Source organism: Bos javanicus, chromosome 16, assembly GCF_032452875.1.
Source record: "Bos javanicus breed banteng chromosome 16, ARS-OSU_banteng_1.0, whole genome shotgun sequence".
NCBI classification, from domain to species: domain Eukaryota; kingdom Metazoa; phylum Chordata; class Mammalia; order Artiodactyla; family Bovidae; genus Bos; species Bos javanicus.
In genome coordinates, this window is record NC_083883.1 from 61,851,626 (window position 1) to 61,872,472 (window position 20,847).

At 37.2% G+C, this 20,847-nt stretch overlaps 1 protein-coding gene across 4 annotated transcripts in view; it reads left to right on the forward strand.

The window, feature by feature from the left end:
• The window catches only part of TOR1AIP1 (torsin 1A interacting protein 1), a 45,724-nt gene that overhangs the window by 2,601 nt on the left and 22,276 nt on the right, over nt 1-20,847 (forward strand). For 2 of the 4 annotated variants that reach the window (XM_061383360.1, XM_061383359.1), the window contains exons 2-4: nt 594-671; nt 7,067-7,126; nt 8,486-8,530. In XM_061383360.1, coding sequence (XP_061239344.1) covers nt 594-671; nt 7,067-7,126; nt 8,486-8,530 — 183 coding nt within the window. The remainder of the gene's footprint in view (nt 1-593; nt 672-7,066; nt 7,127-8,485; nt 8,531-20,847) is intronic. The other 2 variants (XM_061383361.1, XM_061383362.1) reach the window with 1 other exon arrangement.

Sequence of the window (20,847 nt, forward strand, 5' to 3'; positions counted from 1 at the left end):
ATTCTTTACCACTGAGTCACCAGGGAACCCCTTAATTACACATTTCTGAAGGGATTGAAACTGAGTGGGCCCCTGTGAGTCTCCCCATTGTTTGGAGGCAGTACGCCAGCCATTATGACCTTCTCTGAGTTCCAAATGGCAGGTTCCAACAGTTGCTAATCAAGGGAAGAACAACCAAGAAGTCACCTGATGCAAGATTAAAAGGCCCAGATTAATCATCAGGATTAGGAGACTGACCACCTGAGATGAGAGTAAAGGAGTGCAGACCCTGCTCACACCCGTATCTTGTCAGACACCCCACCTTTGACCCACTTATAAAAACACTCGTGAAGTCCTCCGGGGATGGGACACGTAGTTTTTCAAGGCAGAGGCCTGTGTGTCTCCCTTTGCCTGGCAAAGTAGTAAAGCTATCCTTTTCTGCTTCACTCACAACTCTGTCTCTGGGATTTGATGTGGCACCCGTGCACAGAGAGACCAAGTTTTCATAACAGAATGAATTACTTGCGTTTCTATTTATATATTGCTGTTAATATACATAATCTCTACTCACTTTGCATATTGTGAATTTTACAATTGTTATGTCTATTCTTTAGAGGATGAACCACCTTCACAAACTGTTTTAAGCCAAACGGTCACAAAGAAAGCTATCAGGAGAACACAAGAGACTCCAGGTAAGAAGAGTTGAGTTTGTTTTTTTCTAACCTGTCAGCTTTTTTTATGTATAGATTATAGCCTATAATTATTGGGTTATTGGATTATTGGGTCAATCAGGGGTCCCAAATCATACCTCATTCAAAGTTTCAGTGAATCTTATTTTTAGGTTGTTAAATTGTTAAATAGTAGCATTTGTCAGGATAGATGTACCCACTTTTTTGGTGAGGAAACTGGAGCTCAGAGTAGCTGACTTTTCTCTTAAGATTGCTTGCTTTGTAACTGAGCCAAATTCAGACCTAGGCTTGTCTTCTCCAGAGCCCCTTCACTTGCCCCAAGTACCTCACTGTCACTCTCCCATGGAATAATTAGCTGCTCAGTAAAGCTTGTTAAGTGTTGAATGAATAAGTGTCATGTAAAATGGATTAAATGGTCTGCATAGTAAAATCATGATACAATATAATCAATCTCAATTTGATACTATATTTTATTAAATCTAGGATCTCATCAGTTGTAAGATACATCCTCTTCTTGGGCTTCTCTGATAGCTCAGTTGGTAGAGAATCCGCTTGCAATGCAGGAGACCTGGTTTGATTCCTGGGTCGGGAAGATCTGCTGGAGGAGGGATAGGCTACCCATTCCAGTATTCTTGGGTTTCCCTGTGGCTCAGCTGGTAAAGAATCTGCCTGCAATGCAGGAGACCTGGGTTCTAACCCTGGTTTGGGAAGATCCCCTGGAGAAGGGAAAGACTACCCACTCCAGTATTCTGGCCTAGAGAATTCTATGGACTGTATAGTCCATTGGTCACAAAGAGTTGAACACAACTGAGCGTCTTTCACTTCACTTAGGAGGAAGAAATGCTGCCAGTTAAGGGTAATGTGCCTTAGATTGTATAATATATCCCAATTTTAGAGATGTTAAAGTATAGAACTGTTTGCATCTTAGTATCAAGTGGCATTAGGCTACATTTGATAGTCAGATCAGATCAGATCAGTCACTCAGTCGTATCCGACTCTCTGTGACCCCATGAATCGCAGCACACCAGGCCTCCCTGTCCATCACCAACTCCCAGAGTTCACTCAGACTCACATCCATCAAGTCAGTGATGCCATCCAGCCATCTCATCCTCTGTCGTCCCCTTCTCTTGCCCCCAATCCCTCCCAGCATCAGAGTCTTTTCCAATGAGTCAACTCTTCGCATGAGGTGGCCAAAGTACTGGAGTTTCAGCTTTAGCATCGTTCCTTCCAAAGAAATCCCAGGGCTGATCTCCTTCAGAATGGACTGGTTGGATCTCCTTGCAATCCAAGGGACTCTCAAGAGTCTCCTCCAACACCACAGTTCAAAAGCATCAATTCTTCGGCGCTCAGCCTTCTTCACAGTCCAACTCTCACATCCATACATGACCACAAGAAAAACCATAGCCTTGACTAGACGAACCTTTGTTGGCAAAGTAATGTCTCTGCTTTTGAATATGCTATCTAGGTTGGTCATAACTTTCCTTCCAAGGAATAAGCATCTTTTAATTTCATGGCTGCAGTCACCGGCTGCAGTCACCATCTGCAGTGATTTTGGAGCCCGGAAAAATAAAGTCTGACACTGTTTTTCCACTGTTTCCCCATCTATTTCCCATGAAGTGATGGGACCAGATGCCATGATCTTAGTTTTCTAAATGTTGAGCTTTAAGCCAACTTTTTCACTCTCCTCTTTTACTTTCATCAAGAGGCTTTTTAGTTCCTCTTCACTTTCTGCCATAAGGGTGGTGTCATCTGCATATCTGAGGTTATTGATATTCCTCCCGGCAATCTTGATTCCAGCTTGTGTTTCTTCCAGTCCAGCGTTTCTCATGATGTACTCTGCATATAAGTTGAATAAACAGGGTGACGATAGTAGCCATTTTAAAACTTATTTTGAAAAGCAAGGGAAAGGATTAAGTTCAGTTATTAATGCATAGTATCCTTTGCTTTTTGGTTCTGTTTATTTTCAGTTTGCTTTTCTTGATATTAGGAAATCCACAATAATAATGACTGTAGCTATTGAAACTGATCATCCGTGGCTTTTTTTTTTTTAACCCAAATCCTGACTTACTTCCTTACCCATTCCTGCTAATAAGATTTTGCTTTGTAGTTTAAACTATTCTATTTAGTGTAAATAAATATCTGGTTAAGGATCAATTCCAAATAACACACCCTTTATGCTTAATTCCTTGAACAGCCTGTGTTCCTGTGTTAAGATTAGAAACTATTTTAGAAAAATGCTTTGAGTGATAGGCTCTATAATCACATTTTTCAGGCCATTTGAGAAAACTATATTCTTGAAATTTTATTTACAGTAGCTTCAATTACATGACGCTTATGCCTAGAAAAGCAAAAGTTTCTCATTTTTAAAATCTACAGCAAAAATAAATAAAATCTACAATAAATTTATAAAATTTATGGGGTTAAGTAAATTGATACAATGAAGACAGTTGAGCACCAGCCTATAGACCATACAGACCATTATAAAACTATTAAACAATAGAATGTCTCGTACAGTCTTTTGGGGTTCACATTAAGCTTGTATTTTAGGACTGCTATTGAGGTACATGGCTGCGTAATGTTGTGCAAAGAGCACTGGACCTTGGTCATATTAGCTAGCCATGTTGACCCTCAGGCCTTTATCTGTATGACTTAACGTGTCCTAACTCACAAGCTCACTGCAAAAGTGAAACAATACTTGCAAAATCACTTAGTATACAGTAAAACATATGGCTATAAGGTGGGGTTTTTTTTTCCCTCACGGCACTTTGCAGGCAGTGTGAAGTTCATAAAATTTTGCTTAAGCATTTCTTTTTCTGACAAAGCTCATGCTATGGTTGATAATGCAAAAGACAAAACATTTCCCAATGTAGATGGTAGATTGATGGAACTCATGCACATATTACCTGGAATATATTGTGCTACAATATAACTAGACATAAAGATATGTGCATTTTGGGGAGATTTGAGATACTCTGGGTTCTTTTACTATAAAAGGTGCTTTTAAAAATCATACTATATCTACTACTTGTCTTGCTCCTCTGTCATTCCTCTTAAAAAAGGAGAATGTTTAGGAAAGTCATTAAATGAACGCTTGTAAAGTCCGTCTTTACAAGCTTTGTAAAGTACTGAATATTCATTGGAAGGACTGATGCTGAAGCTGAAACTCGAGAACTTTGGCTACCTGATGTGAATAACTGATTTATTGGAAAAGACCCTGATGCTGGGAAAGATTGAAGGCAGGAGGAGAATTGGATGACAGAGGATGAGATGGTTGGATGGCATCACCAACTCTGTGGGCCTGAGTTTGAGCAAGCTCTGGGAGTTAGTGATGGTTAGGAAAGCCTGGCTTGCTGCAGTCCATGTAAAGAGTAGGACACAAATGAGCAACTGAACTGAATTGAAAGTCTGTCTAGCAGAGGAATTACTTAAACAGGAGTCAGTTTGATGGAAAACTACTTTAAGTACAAGTTTAAGATAGGCCCTTCCTTGTTTGAGGGAATATTAATTGGTACAACCACTATGGAAAACACTAGGAGGTTGCTTAAACCTAAAAATAGAGTTGCCATATAATCCTGCAGTCCCACTCCTGGGCATATACCAGGAGAAAACTCTTAATTCAGAAATATACATGCACCCACAGGTTCTTAGCAGCACTGTTTACAATAGCCAAGACATGGAAGCCACCTAAATGTCCATCAACAGATGAATGGAATAAAGACGTGAAAGTGGTGTGTGTGTGTGTGTGTGTGTGTGTATGTGTGTGTGTGTGTGTGTATGTATACACACACATGTGCAAAATGGAATAATAGTCATAAAAATGAATGAAATACTGCCATTTGCAGCAACATAGAAGGACCTAGAGGTTATCATATTAAAGTGAAATAAGTCAGAAAGAGAAAGACGTATATATAGTATCACTTGTACATAGAATCTAAAATATGATACAAACAAACTTATTTACAAAACGGAAACAGATTCACAGACTTACAGTTACCACAGGGGCAGGAGGGTAGAGGAAGAATAAGTTAGTTTGGGATTAGCAGATATAAACTACTATATATAAAATAGATAAACAACAAAATTCTACAGTATAACGCAGGAAACTGTATTCAATATCCTGTAATAAACCATAATAGAAAAGAATATGAAAAAGAATATATATATATATATATATATATATAGAACTGAGGAGAAGGAAATGACATCCCACTCCAGTGTTCTTGCCTGGAGAATCCCAGGGACAGGGGAGCCTGATGGGCTGCCGTCTATAGGGTCGCACAGAGTCGGACACGACTGAAGCGACTTAGCAGCAGCAGCAGCATAGAACTGAACCATTTTACTATACACCAGAAACTTAATAATACAACATTGTAAATCAACTGTACTTCAGTTAAAAAAAATATATAGGCTCTTCCTCCTCCTTGTAGAATCGCAGACTTTCAATTCAACTCTGGTGTTCAAAATCGTGGTGTAATTGTATGTAGGACCACTGGTGTGGTCTGACAAAACTTTATCCAAAAATGTCCTTAAAAATGATGACCTATACCAAGGGACTTCCCTGGTGGCTCAGCTGATTTAAGAATCCACCTGCACTGTGAGAGACCTGGGTTCGATCCCTGGGTTGGGAAGAACCCCTGGAGAAGGGAATGGCTACCCACTCCAGTATTCCTGCCTGGGAAATCCCATGAACACAGGAGCCTGGTGCGCTCCATCTAGTCCATGGGGTTGCAGAAGAGTCAGACATGACCAAGTGACTAAACAACATTTCGTCATGAACATTTGATTCTCTGACTGCTGTAGTTACAGAATTCATTCATTCTCCAGATGTTTATTGAGCACCTACTTTATACTAGTTCCGTTGCTAGATTCTGGGGGTGCAGTGGTGAGCAAGAGCAGCAAACAAGGGAAGGAGATTGCTACGAAAGAAGAATCCTTGTTATTTTATTCCCTAATACCCCTCTCTGCTACTCTCTGTCCTTCAACCCCTCTTACATAGGGCTATGTATTTGGTAGAGCATACAAGAAAAGCTTAAATGAAAAGATGGAGTCTGAAATAGTAATTGGTATCTATAGATTAAAGTTGAGTTTTAGGTTTTAATTAAACCTGCAAAGGATGGGAATATAGGGGGAAAAAAAGAGGAAAGTCATTGTAATAATAAGAGTAACGGACATATGTGGTATTTCTTTTTAAAGCTATTTATGTAAGTTCTAAATATGTGTTATGTAGAATGCTAACAACTGATACATTGCATAGAATCTTAGAGCTGGAAGGTTTAGGAGAGTCATGTACTCAGAGTTTCTATCAGTGTAGGTGTCCCTCTGTTAACATCCATTCATGCATTGTTGATCATCTGCAGTGATGTGGAAATCACTCCCTCGCCATCAGTTCTGTTTTGGAGACAGCACTAATAATTTGGTTGCTTTTGTTTTTACCGTTGAACTAAAAGCTACTTTGCTGTAAATTTCTCTTGATCTTAATTCTGCCTTTCGAGCTACATAAAATCAACTTAAGTACTTCTCTATATCTCTGTCTTTAAAATGTACAAAAACATGCTCAATAAGTATTTTTAGAACAAATAAATGGATGTCCCTTCAGGATTTCTCTTCTTGATGCTGTGAAGAGGAAATGGGGTTAAGTCAGTTTTATGAGAACAAACATAGGCAGCCAATATAGTGGAGAGGGGTCAGTGATAGCTGGTTCAGAGCATGGTTTTTGCACTTCTCACGCAAAGCCAAACATACTGCTTTTTTTATAGATACAAATGAAACTAAGTGTAATATAATCCAAATTTAAATATAGATTGGGTTTTATATTATGTTGTGCGAGGCTCTTTGAGGACATACACCTTGGATTTCTAGGCTAACATTAACATTATTTAATGGGATTGGCTTCCTCATTAACCCTGTGCCATTGAACTGTAGACAGTCTGAAATAAATTATGGCTAACGATAACATATTTTTTTAAATTAGAGCTTGTATTTGCTGAAACACACAGGGTTAAATAATTGGAAGGAATGTATTATCTCTTAGGAAGTTAACCCTCAAATCAAAGTTTAACATAAATAATCCACAGTGAGGGTATGCCACAATGGAATAGATAATTGAGTTGGTGCTACGGTACAGATTTTGGTTCTTAATTGAGACATTTAGAAGTTTTATTTGATGTTCCTTTCTTTTTATACAAATATGGTCTGGTGAGAAAAACTGCCAAATTTTACATCAAACCCATATGTTTTTCATGGCAGCAAACCTTTCTCTAGTTCACTATTGTATTCCCATACTTAGCATAATGGAGAGCTCAGAAAAAAACTTTGCTGACTAAATAGGTGATTGTATAATAAATCGAATATGTTCGAATTTTATATATGTATTTTATTTTTTTCTCTTCCCATATTAGTGATGAGTGAAGATCCTCTAATCAGCCTGCGTAGACCTCCTCTAAGAAGCTCAAGATCTGGTAAGAGATTGTTTTGTCTGTTGGTTCAGCTTTCTCATATTTTTAAATAGGGTACTTAACATGTATTTATTGGAGAAGGCAATGGCACCCCACTCCAGTACTCTTGCCTGGAAAATCCCATGGATGGAGGAGGCTGGTAGGCTGCAGTCCATGGGGTCACTAAGAGTCAGACATGACTGAAGCGACTTCACTTTCACTTTTCACTTTCACGCATTGGAGAAGGAAATGGCAACCCACTCCAGTGTTCTTGCCTGGAGAATCCCAGGGACGGGGGAGCCTGGCGGGCTGCCGTCTATGGGGTCGCACAGAGTCGGACATGACTGAAGCGACTTAGCAGCAGCAGGAACATGTATTTATATAGTTCAAAATTCAAAATTTCTATAAATATTCGATGGAAAGTCTCCCAGCTCCCTTCGTTGTTTGTCCACCCAGTTTCCTTAAGCAACCAGTGTTGTCAGTTTCTTAGGCAGTCTTCCAGAGATATTTTATGGAGATATAAGGGAATTCATGTATAAATCATCCTTTCCTGTCTTTTTTAACCCACATTTTACCCCAATAATTACTCTTTTCTGTACCTTGTTACTGTTGATTTTTACTTAAAATATATTGAGACATCCTTCCATATAAGTGTATAAAATAATTTCTTCATTCTTTTTTAGAGGTTGTGTCCTTGTATGTTGCTATGATTCTTTTTGCTAGCAAAATGGCTTTAAATTAATGTCAGGGACTTTTTATTCTTCCCAGTATAATGCTAATAAAAAATTGAAGAATGAGGCTTTGTGGCTCAGGGCTATAAATTTTTCCTGCCTTAACGGCATTTCTTCCCTTGTGGCTCAGCTGGTAAAGAATTCGCCTTCTATGCAGAAGACCTGGGTTTGATCCCTGGGATGGAAAGATCCCCTGGAGAAGGGAAAGGCTACCCACTCCAGTATCCTGCCTGGAGAATTCCATGGACTGTATAGTCATGGGGTCACAAAGAGTTGGACATGACTGAACAACTTTCACTTTAAGACTGTAGAAGAGTATTGCCCTTAAATTGATTTCATGACTATGAAAGAAAACTAGGAATGTCATTCTAAGAGATCTACTTCATTTTTAGAGTTTCCCAGCCCATAAGGGTGCTTTATTGTGGAAACTAAAAAAGGAAACATTTACCTTCACATGAGGTTTCTATTTCTCAGTTATTCTCTTTTAAAAAGAGTTAGGTTTTTTTTTTGTTTTTTTGTTTTTTTTCTGATAAATGACTGTCCTTTTAAGTGATAAAAATCTGTTAAGGTTTTGATGATGAACCTGTGGTAAAGAACCATATGATGCATTTCCTTTTAAGCACTAATCATTTTGTTGCTATCTCTCTTGCAGATTCGGCACACAAAACAAATGGAAATGCTAAAATGAGTGAATTAGGTTTGTTTATCTCTAATTCTTATAGGTTCTCTTTGAGGCTTCAAATTAGCAGTAGAATACAGGAGTACTTTCATTTGGTCACTGGCTTGAAAATATTACTTTGTTCATTATTTCAGCTTGAGGGACAGTGTCTTTATGACCAATAGCCTTGGTTTTTATTCTCTGAAATTATGTCCTTTGTTATATTATTAAGTTCACGTAAGAAAATGCATAACCTATATTTTAGTTTTTATTAGCAGTTGTTAACACTATCGCGAGAAAAAAGATAACAACTTACCAATTAAGTTTTTTCTTGCTTTAGAAAGTGAATTGGAAATTTTTCTGTAGTAAGTTGTGTCCTTTGCCATGTTTGTTGAAGTGGTTTATATTCTTTTCAGGATTTGCCTTGATATAGGACTTGAGCTACCAAGATCTGTGGCTTTAAGTGAACTTACATTGATTGTGGTTGGACTTAGTCTTAAGTTACAAATTTTCTAAATTTGGAGATGAGTCAAAGGAGAGAAGCTTCATTTTTCTTTATAAATAGTTGCAGCTTGGTTTAAATTTGTCTTCCACTTAAGCTCAATTTTTTTTAGAGACTTCAGAATTTATAGTGTCTGGGTACTGAAAATGATCCTTGTAGTATGCAGCTTATCATTTGTACTTTTACCTACCAGCTTCTCAAATGCTCTATGTAAAAACTTAAAAAAGGATTTTTTTTTTTAAGTCATAGAGTCTTAAATAGAAGCAAACTTGTAGATGAAATAATCTAGTACTTTTCTGTTCTTTCTATGCTAGATTTAGAAATTATTTCTGTAAGTACTTAATAATAAAAACTAACTTTACAAAAAGTACTTTCCAGCTTAAAGGAAATTTCTGTGAGATCAATAAAGAATGACACCCCTTTTTTTTTCCCCAATAGTAATGCTAGTAAATCTTGAAATGTATAAAATGGCTGTTCATGGAGCTTGAACATTTGTGATATTTCCAGACTATTCTTTATTCTCTTCTTGCTGCCCACTCTCTTGTTCTCCAAAGCATAATTGGCATTGAATAGTAAGGTATCTATACCGGGGATCCCCAGAGTACAGCCTCTGAGTAAAACCTGACATGTGGTCTTGTTTTTATACAGCCGGTAAGCTAAGAAAAATTTTTACATTTTGTGGAATAAATATATATATGTATACACACGCATATGACAGAGACCTTATGTGGCTAGAGAAGCCTAAAATATTTACTATTTGGTCCTTGATGGAGAAAGTTTACCCATCTCTAATTGCATTAATGGCAGACCTAAAGACAGCAAATCACCTAAATTATCATTTGTTTTAAGAATAAATTCAGAGAGTTAAATAACTGCCTGGACATAGATATATGTCCACACATAGATTGAACATTCCACACTAGGTTTTACTGACAACACAAAAAGGAGACACAGTGACTCCTGTCTTCTCTTTGAAAAAGCATGATCGTCTCACTTTTGAATCTTCATGCCTTTGTCCCCAGACATAACACAATTATGAAGTTTGTATTTCCTTGAATACCCTTCACGCCTCACACCAACACATTCCATAAATCTCTTGGAATAAGAAAGCCTATAGTAGAAATATCCTGGGACTTTGTATTTTTCTTTAAAACTGACCAGACAAAAGAAAGTGAACAGGAAGTGATACAGATAATGGTTGATGTTCACCAGAGGAGGTGGTTTTAAGTGATCTGTTTTTTATAACAAACAGAAAGACCTTAAACTTCTGAAAGTACCTTTTCCTAATTGGTTGAAACTGTTAGAAACATGACATCTCCTTAATAGCACATTTAATTACTGCTATTTGTCTAAAAGCCACAGCCTTTGTAATTTTTTTTAAATAACCTTTTTTTGGTTAGGATATTATTGCTCCAAATAGAATTCTAATGTCTTGAAAGTTTTCGCATGTGTGTAGGAAAGAGTAATACTTTAAAAAAAAAATTTTTTTTTTAATGCTTTAACTTCCCCCATGTAGCAGCCAAGAAGTTTAGAATAAAGGAAGCTGAATGACAAAAGAGGGAAATGAAATTAAAAGCTGTATAGTCATAGATACTGCTGATTCATCATCAAATTGTATTTGGATATTTATCTATACATTCTTTGCCGCTTGGGTAAAAAAATTGTTATAAGCATTAACATAGTGGTATATGCATATGGTAGAGAAGAGCCCTACTCTGTGGAAGAGGTCAGGAAGGTTTAATGGCGATGGCATTAGAATTTTGAAGGATGCAGAACAGGCAAAATGAGAAGGAGAGTTATAAATACTACAGTTTGTCTTGTAATAGAACGTCACTCTTTTACGTTTACAGTTCAGGCAATGTGAGAAACTCTTCTACGTTAGAAACAACACTCAGAGTAACTGCAGCTCCTTGAACTATTTTGTGGTAAATGATTTTCAGAATGACATTCTCAGTTGGTAGACTTGGGTTTCTAGAGTGAGAACTATGTTTTAAAATGTGTATATAACCAGGACAAAAGCCTATTACAGTGAAGAGTATGTGTCAACTATATAAAATGTATTATTGTTTAAGGTGTCTTAATTCATAAAATACTGCTGGATTATAAGGCACAAAATAATACTGATTTTGTTTTTAATGATGTTACCATGATAGCCTTGCTTGACAAATTATTATTTATGTCTTACATAGTGCTGATAAATATTTACTGTTAGGAACATGGAATTCTAAAGAAAGGATTTTTAGACCCTATATTAAAAGTCTTAAAAGTGTTCAAAAATAGATTAAATCCATGATTTATTTAATACTTCATATTAAAAGTAAGTGCAGAACTCCCTTATAGAAGCTGATTTAAAAATATTTCTAAATCCTTCATTGTGCTAATTAAAACTAATTGACATAACTAACATAAACTGAAAGAAGGGAGATTGAACTGTAGGCAACCTGGTATAGGAAGGATTGATTATTAGTTAATTTGCTCTAGACAATTGACACAGATTTGCAAAAGTATTGTGGAAATATATTTTATCAGGATGAAAAAAGAGGGATTACTGTACTATTTGTTTTTTCTGATAGTTTGGTGAATGAATGTAAATTTTCAACATACTTTTATTTCCATTAATACAGATTCAAAAATCAGTTCAGCCTTAAATTTTGCTACAACAAATAATTTTTGAACTATATAAAACATAATGCCTCAATATAAATGTGATTTTAACAAAGCTACTGTATTACATTTAGGTATTGTTGAAACCTCTCATTTTAGAAAGAATTCACTTTTCAGCTTTCCCCGCATTCATTCATTTACTCAAAAAATTACTGACGGAGACTTTTTAAAAAGTTCCACATGTAAGGAGTTTGGAAGTCACCACTTTAGCCTAATAACAAGTCAAAAACTGACAACTGAAAAATCAACAACTCTTCTTAGATCCATAAGAGAGGAAATGACACAGGTCAAATCACTGCCCCCAAGGTTGGAGAAATGGGCAAATACAGGAAGTCATAGCTTGCTGGAGCCGAGACTCACAAGTGGAAGCCTCTGCGGGAGGTAGTGCAGGGTAGGAAAACCTGAACTGCAGTTAATGAATTGTTGGATGTTCTGTGTGGACAAGTCTGAAGAGTTAAAAAATTTCAACAGGACCCAGTCTATGGCGGGCCCCTACTGTGTTGTGAAATTTACCTCCAGAGGCTCAGCCAGGCTCACATTAAAAAAAAAAAAAAAATCTCTTCATACTTCTGCAAGGTAGAGGGAGAAAGGCAGCATTTTGAAACATGTCAGGATATTCTGTTCTTAACAAGACAAGCCCTCAAGGAAATCTCCTTAACTGGAGCCTGTCCGTCTAGTCAAGGCTATGGTTTTTCCAGTGGTCATGTATGGATGTGAGAGTTGGACTATGAAGAAAGCTGAGCGCCGAAGAATTGATGCTTTTGAACTGTGGTGTTAGAGAAGACTCTTGAGAGTTCCTTGGACTGCAAGGAGATCCAACCAGTCTATCCTAAAGGAGATCAGTCCTGGGTGTTCGTTGGAAGGACTGATGCTGAAGCTGAAACTCCAGTCCTTTGGCCACCTGATGTGAAGAGTTGACTCACTGGAAAAGACCCTGATGCTGGGAAAGATTGAGGGCAGGAGAAGAAGGGAACGACAGAGGATGAGATGATTGGATGGCATCACTGACTCAATGGACATGAGTTTGGGTGAACTCCGGGAGTTGGTGATGGACATGGAGGCCTGGTGTGCTGCGGTTCATGGGGTTGCAAAGAGTTGGACACAACTGAGCGGCTGAACTGAACCGAACTGAACCTACTATATCAAAGCCCAGCTGACTTGAGAGATGGGAAATAAACCCAACTCCAGACAATTCTGAGCTCTCTATTTCACCTAAACAGGAAGGGGAAAATCTTTGAACTGTTGTGAAGTTCATGGTCTTGAGGCATGAGCTTACTAAAAAGTGGACACCTAGAGCTGGAAGATATTTCCCTTCTCCCAGGATACTGCCCCTCGCTGAACACCTTACCACCACTTTACTAAAGACCTATTTACAGCAGTATTCTTTTTACCCAGTATATCAAGAAAAAATTATAAAACATGACAAAATGCAAAAAAGCAGTTTGAAAAGATAGAGCAGTATCAACCAGATATGGCATGGATGTTAGAATTATCAGATCAGGAATTTAAAACGACTATGATTAATATGGTGCAGACTCTAATGGATAAAGTAGGCTACATGCAAGAATAGATGAACAATGTCAGCAAAGAAGTAGAAATCCTAAGAGTCAAATGCTGCAGATAAAAAAACACTAACAGAAATGAAGAATCTTGATGGGCTTATTGGAGTGGACGTGGCTTAGACTCTCTAGCAATAGAATATCAATAGCATTCTCAAAGAAATGATAATATATGATATGATTTATTAGCTAGTGCTATGATGATAATAATACAGCAATATGTAAATGTATCAAATCAACACATTATATACCTTACACATACACAATGTTAAATATCAGTTATATCTCAATTTAAAAAACAGAATCCTTAAAAACCAAAAAGCAAAGAGAACAATGACTAAATAATACAGAATATGCTAGACTGTGCAAAAGCTACAAAAGGTATAACGTATGCATACAGTGAATAACAGAGAAGAAAGGAACAGAGAAAATGTTTGAAATATTAATGACTGTGTGCTTAGTTGCATCCGACTCTTGGCTACCCCATGAACTATTGCCTGCCAGGCTCCTCTGTCCTTGGGATTTAGGCAAGAATACTCGAGTGGTTGCCATTTCTTCCTCCAGGGTGTCTTCCTGATCTGCGGGATTGAACCTGCATCCAGTGCGTCTGCATTGCCAGGTGGATTCTTTACCACTTGAGCCGCCTGGGAAGCCCAGTAATGACTAAGAATTTCCCAGGTTAATGTCAAACACTAAACTCAGATCCAGTAATCTCACAAACACCAAGAAAGATAAATGCCAAAAATAAAAATGCCCTTAGGCATATCTTTGTTAAGCCACAGAAAGTCAAAAGTCAAAAAAAAAAAAAAAAGAAACCTAAACAAAGCCTGAGGAAGACAACACGTGACCTGTAAAGGAATAAAGGTCAGAATTACATCTAACATCTCAGAAAGCATGCAAGCAAGAAGAGATCAGAGTAAAAGATTTAAAGTGTTCAAAGAAAAAAACCCACCAACCTGGAATATTGTACCATGCAAACCTATCCTTCAAAGGTGTAGCCTCTGCCCAAGTTAACTAAGAAAAAAAGAAAAAGAAAGAAGGAAAAAAATGGAGGGGAATAAAAGGTAGGATGCAAGTTACTAATATCAGTAATTAAAGAGGGGACACTGTATATCCTATGGAAATTAAAAGGATAACATGGGAATATTATGAACAACTTTATGCCCACCAATTTGATAACCTAGATGAGATGTAACTGATTCCTTGAAAGATATAATCTGCCAAAACTCACTCGAAATAGGTGATCTGAATAGCTCTATATCTCTTAAATAAATTGAATCAACAATTAATAACCTTCCAAAATAGAAAGCATGAAACCCAAGTGAGTTTCTTAGTGAATTCTATCAAACATTTAAGGAAGAAATTATGCCAATTCTCTACAGTCTCTTGGAGAATGGAAGCAGAGGAAGTACTTTCTAACTCATTCTGTGAGGCCAGCATTATGCTGATACCAAAACCAGACAAAAACAGTAGAAAAAACTATAGACCACCAGCGTCAGAAACACAGCAGTGTGAAACATCCACCTTTGTCTTCCCTTCACTCCATAACCAGTGAAAAATCCACAGCTTAACAAAGATGTCTCTGCTAAAAGCAACAGGATGCTGGAGAGTTCCACACATCTGTGCATCTACAGATGGGTGAAATGTAACACTTAGTGGAAGGGGAACTGAGGTAATAGTGGAAATGGGGCTGCGATTTGGGTCCATTGATGGGAACAGCAGAGCCCAGAGACAGAGAACCCAGAAACAGCAAGAAAGGCTATATGCATGACTCGAGCGAACCAACCAGCCTGGCACCCAAGGCCACAAGTAACTGGTCGACGGCAGCAGTGGGGCCTGGGATCCCAAAAACCCCAAATAGCAGCACCTCAATAGCTGCTGAGGTGCCCACATCCACATCACCTCCCATTCACAGTGGCAGAGCCTGCAAACCTTATAACAGACAAGGTAGAGTTGCCTGTGTGACTCCAGTCCCTCTGCCCCCTCCATCATCTTCCCTCATGATGGAGCTTGTGTCTCAGGGGATCCCAGATGCAAGGAATGGAAAGAGCCCACCATCCTGGTGATGACAAAGGCTCTAGCACAAGCAAGGAGCTATGACCCTGGTGGCACAAAAAAACTACAACAAAGGCACAGTCACACCTCTTACAGAGAAGGTGGAGTCTGTAAAATGCCATTCAGATAGATGTAACCAGTGGCAGCTCAGGTAAGAAAAACAAAACCCATGTGATAGTGCCACCAACTGGAAAACAAAGGAGTCTTAACTGCTAACCTATCATTTAATATCAAATGTGCTTACAGAGGAACAGTTCATCATCAAACAACACGAAGAACCACAGTAACAGTATACCACAAAAAGAAAATAACAGATCTCCAAAAACAAAAAGTCATGAAATATTGTAATCTGTTAGAGAATTAAAAAGTTATCATGAAGATACTCAAAGATATAATAAAGATATAATACTCAAAGATACTCAAAGATATAATAAAACTCAGTTTAATGAGCTCACTGATAAAACTAATGGCAGAAAGACTACCTTACCAAGACATTAAAATTCTGAAACAAATTCTGGACCTAAAGAACACAATAAATAAGATGAATTCATTAGAATGAGAGCAGACCACATGAAGAGAGAGTTCAGTTCAGTTGCTCAGTCGTGTCCGACTCTTTGCAACCCTATGGACTGCAGCACGCCAGGCCTCCCTATCCATCACCAACTCCCAGAGCTTGCTCAAATTCATGTCCATCACGTCGATGATGCCATCCAACCATCTCATCCTCCATCGTCCCATTCTCCTCCCACCTTCAATCTTTCCCAGCATCAGAGTCTTTTCAAATGGCCAAAGTATTGGAGTTTGAGCTTCAGCGTCAGTCCTTCCAATGAATATTCAGGACTGATTTCCTTTAAGATTAACTGGTTTGATTGCCTTGCAGTCCAAGGGACTCTCAAGAGTCTTCTCCAATACCACAGTTCCAAAGCATCAATTCTTCAGCACTCAGCTTTCTTTATAGTCCAGTTCTCACATCCATACATGACAACTGGAAAAACCATAGCCTTGACTAGACGAACCTTTGTTGGCAAAGTAATGTCAAAGTAATGAAGAGAGAGGTAGTGATGTCTAGATAGAAATCTAGAAGTGATACAAGTAGATGAGAAAAGAGAAATAAGATGTTTTAAAAATGAAGGAGTCCTAAATACTCAAAATTCAGTAACAGTATTTTAAAGGCAGCCAGAGAAAAAATGGTGACCTACAAAGGAACCCTCATTAGGCTATTGGTGAATTTCTCAGCAGAAACCCTATAGGCCAAGAAGGAATAGAATGACATTTTCAAAATACTGAAAAATAGAAACTGTCACAAAAGAATACTCTATCCACCAAAGTTACCATTCAGATATAAAGGAGAAAAAGACTCTCCCAGACAAAAACTGATGGAGTTCATCAACACTAAACATGCCTTGCAAAATATATTGAAAGGGGATCTTCAGCCAGAAACAAAGTGGCCAAAATGTGCAAAACTTTGAGCAGATAAGTAGATAAGTAGAGCCAGAAAATTACAACTGTCTATCAAAAAAGGTTTTTAAACCATCTTTTATCACATAAAGATTAAAGGGAGAAAAAAGAAGAAGAAATAGAGCTATCTCACTTTGATAACAGACTCACAACTTTAAAAGGGATAATTTAAGACAACAAAAACATAAAAGGAAAAGAGGAAAAGGACAGAACTTGTATAGGTGAATGAAGATAAGATGCTATCAACAGAAAATGGACTATTTTAACTGAGATATTTCATGCAAAACTTAGGATAAACATTAAGCAGAGACACAAAACATGAGAGGAACCTGTGGAAAATATCTTAGAAAATCACCAAACCAGAATGGCAACAGAAATACAAGGAGAAACAATGAAGATATAGATCAACCAGGAAAAAAAAAAAAAAGATATAATAGTAGTACTGTCCTTATCTCTCAGTAATCACCATAAATATAAATGGATTGTAGTCAGCAGTCAAAAGACACAGAGTGGCTGGATGGGTTGAAAAACAAGTACATGTTGCCTCTAGACCTCAGCTCTAAAGAGGCTAGAACTCTAAACATAGGCTAGAAGTAAAGGCATGGAAGATAATACATGAAGCAAATAGCAGCCAAAAGAAAGCTATCTCCATACTCATATCTGGAAAAATAGACTTCGAGCCAAAAAAGGTAGCAAGATGTAAAAATGAACAGTATATAGTAATGAGACAACCCATCAAGAAGACACTACAATGATTATCATATTTGCGTCTAACATAGGCACACCAAAGTGTATTAAAGCAATTGTTAGCAGACCTAAAGGGAGAAAGCGACAGCAACATAATAATAATAGGGCATAACACCTCACTTTCATCAATGAGTAGATCTTTCAGATGAAAGTCAACAAGGAAACACTGACTTTAAATTAAACATTAGACCAGATTGATTTGATAGATTTTTAAAGAACATTCCGTCCAAATGCAGCAGAATATGCTTTCTTCTCAAGTGAACACAGAGCTTTCTCAAAGATAGACAATATGTTGTGGCATAAAACTAGTCTCAGTAAGTTTAAGAAGATTGAAATCATATGCATCCTCTCTGATCACAGTGGAATGAAACTGGATATCAACTACAAGAAGAAAACTGGAAAAGTCACAGATATGGAAACTGTTTGAACAACTATTGGGTCAATGATGAGACAAGTGCAAAATTTAACAAGTGAGATTACATCAAACTAAGAGACCTGTGCACAGCAAAGGAAACCATTGAGAGAATGAAAAAATAACCTACTGAATGGGAGAAAGTTTTTGCAAATGATATATCAAATATGGGGTTAATATCAAAAATATATGAAGATCTCATACAACTCAAAAATTAAAAAACCCCAAACAACCTGGTTAAAAATTGGACAGAGGAGCTGAATAGATGTTTTTTTCTAAGAGACATACAGATGGCTAATAGATTCATGAAAAAATGTTCATAACTGGTTATTAAGGAAATGCAAATCAAAATCACAGTGAGATATCACCTCACACATGTCAGAATTCTCAAAAAAGGAGAGATAAAGCAAGTGTTGGCAAGGATGTAGAAAAAAGGGACTCCATACATTATTGGTGGAAATGTAAATTGATACAGTGACTGGAAGACTGTATGAAAATTCCTCAAAAAATTAAGAATAGAACTACCGTATGATCCAGCTTTCCCACTCCTGGGCATTTATCCAAAGCATATGAAGGTACTAATCTGAAGTGATATCTGCATCACCGCTTACCTCCATGATCATCACAGCATTACGTACAGTATCCAAGATATGGGAACAACCCAAGTGCCTATCAACAGATAAGTGAATAAAGAAGATGTGATGTATATATATACATACACAGACATATATATATATAACATATATACAGTGTAATATAACTCAGTAATAAACAGATGGCATTTTGCCATTTGTGACAACGTGTATGGATCTTGAGGGCATGATGCTAAGTAAGATAAGTCGGAGGAAGACATACATGTGATTTCATTCATATGTAGAATATAAAAAGCTAATATTTAAAATAAGTGAACAAACCAAACAAAAGTAAGCATGTAGATATAGAGAACAAAGTATTGATTATCAAAAGGGAAAGAACAATGGGGAAGGGGAAGTAGGTAAAGGGGGATAAAATATTTGATTGTGAGCACATAGATGTAGATATGTAATGCTGTATGCATGAAACTTATAGATCAGTGTTACTTAAATATTTGAAACTGTTTTACAAACTACAGACTAATATTTCTCATGAACACAGACACTGAAAGTACAAGAAGAATACACTACAACCAAATAGGATTTATTCCAGGTGTTCAAAGCCTGATTTAACATTTGAAAATCAACTCATATAATCATTAACAGAGTAAAGAAAAATCATAAAATAATATCAATAGATGCAGAAAAAAGCATTTGATAGAGTCCAACACCCACTCATGATAAAAAATTAGGAATAGAGGTAAACTGTCTCAACTTGATAAAGACTATCTGCAGCAACTACAGCTAACATCATGTATAATGGTAAGGAACTGGAACCTTTTGTACTAACCTCAGGTACAAGGCAAAGATGACTTTGCTCACCACTTTTAAATATCAGGCTGGAAGTTCTAGCTAGTGCAGTAAGAGAAAAGGAAATAAAAGGTATAGAGATTGAGAAGGAAGAACTAAAACTGTCTTTATTCACAGATGATATGACTGTCTATGTAGAAAATCCAAAAGAATGGACCAAAAACCTCCTGGCACTTACAAGCAGTCATGCAAGTTTGTAGGATACAAGGTTAATACACAAAAGTCAAGCAATGTCTTACATACCAGCAATGAACGATATATTTGAAAATAAAAACAATAGAATTATCATTAGCATATCCCACAATGTAATACTTAGATATAAGTCTAACAAAATATATATAAGAACTATATTTTTAAAAAATACAAAACTTGATGAGTAAAATAAAAGAATTACTAAGTAAATGGGGAGATGTTCCATGTTTATGGATAGGAGAACCCAATGTTGTCAAGATGTCATTTCTTCCCAACTTAATCAGTAGCTTCAATGCAACACTGAACAAAATCCCAGCAAGTTAACTCACGGATATCAACAAATCAGCCCTAAAGTTTATGTGGAGAAACAAAAGACCCCAAGTAACTAACAGAATACTGGAAGAATAAAGTAGGACAGAACTCCAAGCTAAACTAAACCTAAAGCTAGAATAACTGAGACAATGTGGTATTGTCAAAAGAGTAAACAAATACATCATTGGAGTAGAGTACAGACCCATAGGTAGAGCCATATATAGTCAACTGATCTTTGACAAAGGAGTGAAGGCAATGTAATGGAACAGAGAGTCTTTTCAACAGATGATACCGAAACAACTGGACATCTACATGAAGAAAAAAAAAAGAATCTGCACATAGACCTTAACACCTATCACAAAAATTAACTCAAAATAGATCATAGACCCAAACGTAAGCAGAAAGCTATAAAACTTGTAGATTACATAGAAGAAAACCTAGATGATCTTGGATTTGGTGATGCCTTCTTAGGTATAAACCAAAAGCAGAATCCATGAGAGAAATAATTGATAGGCCAAATTTTGTTAGAATTAAAAACTTCTGCTCAGCAAAAGACAGTGTCAAGGGAATGAGAAGGTAAGCTATAGATTGGAAGCAAATATTTGCAAGTGACGTATTTGAGAAAGTACTGTTATCCAAAATATACAAAGAACTCTCAAAACTCAACAATAAGAAAACAATTTAAAAATGGGTCAAAGAGCATAATAGATACCTCACCAAAGAAGTTAGATGGCAAACATACGTAAAGATGCTCTCCATTGTGTGTCATCAGGGAAATGCAATTGAAAACAATGAGATACCACTACTACTACTACTACCACCACTACCACCAGTCCCTTCAGTCGTGTCCGACTCCGTGCGACCCCATAGACGGCAGCCCACCAGGCTGCTCTGTCCCTGGGATTCTCCAGGCAAGAACACTGGAGTGGGTTGCCATTTCCTTCTCTAATGCATGAAAGTGAAAAGTGAAAGTGAAGTCGCTCGGTAAGTGTCCGACTCTTCGTGACCCCATG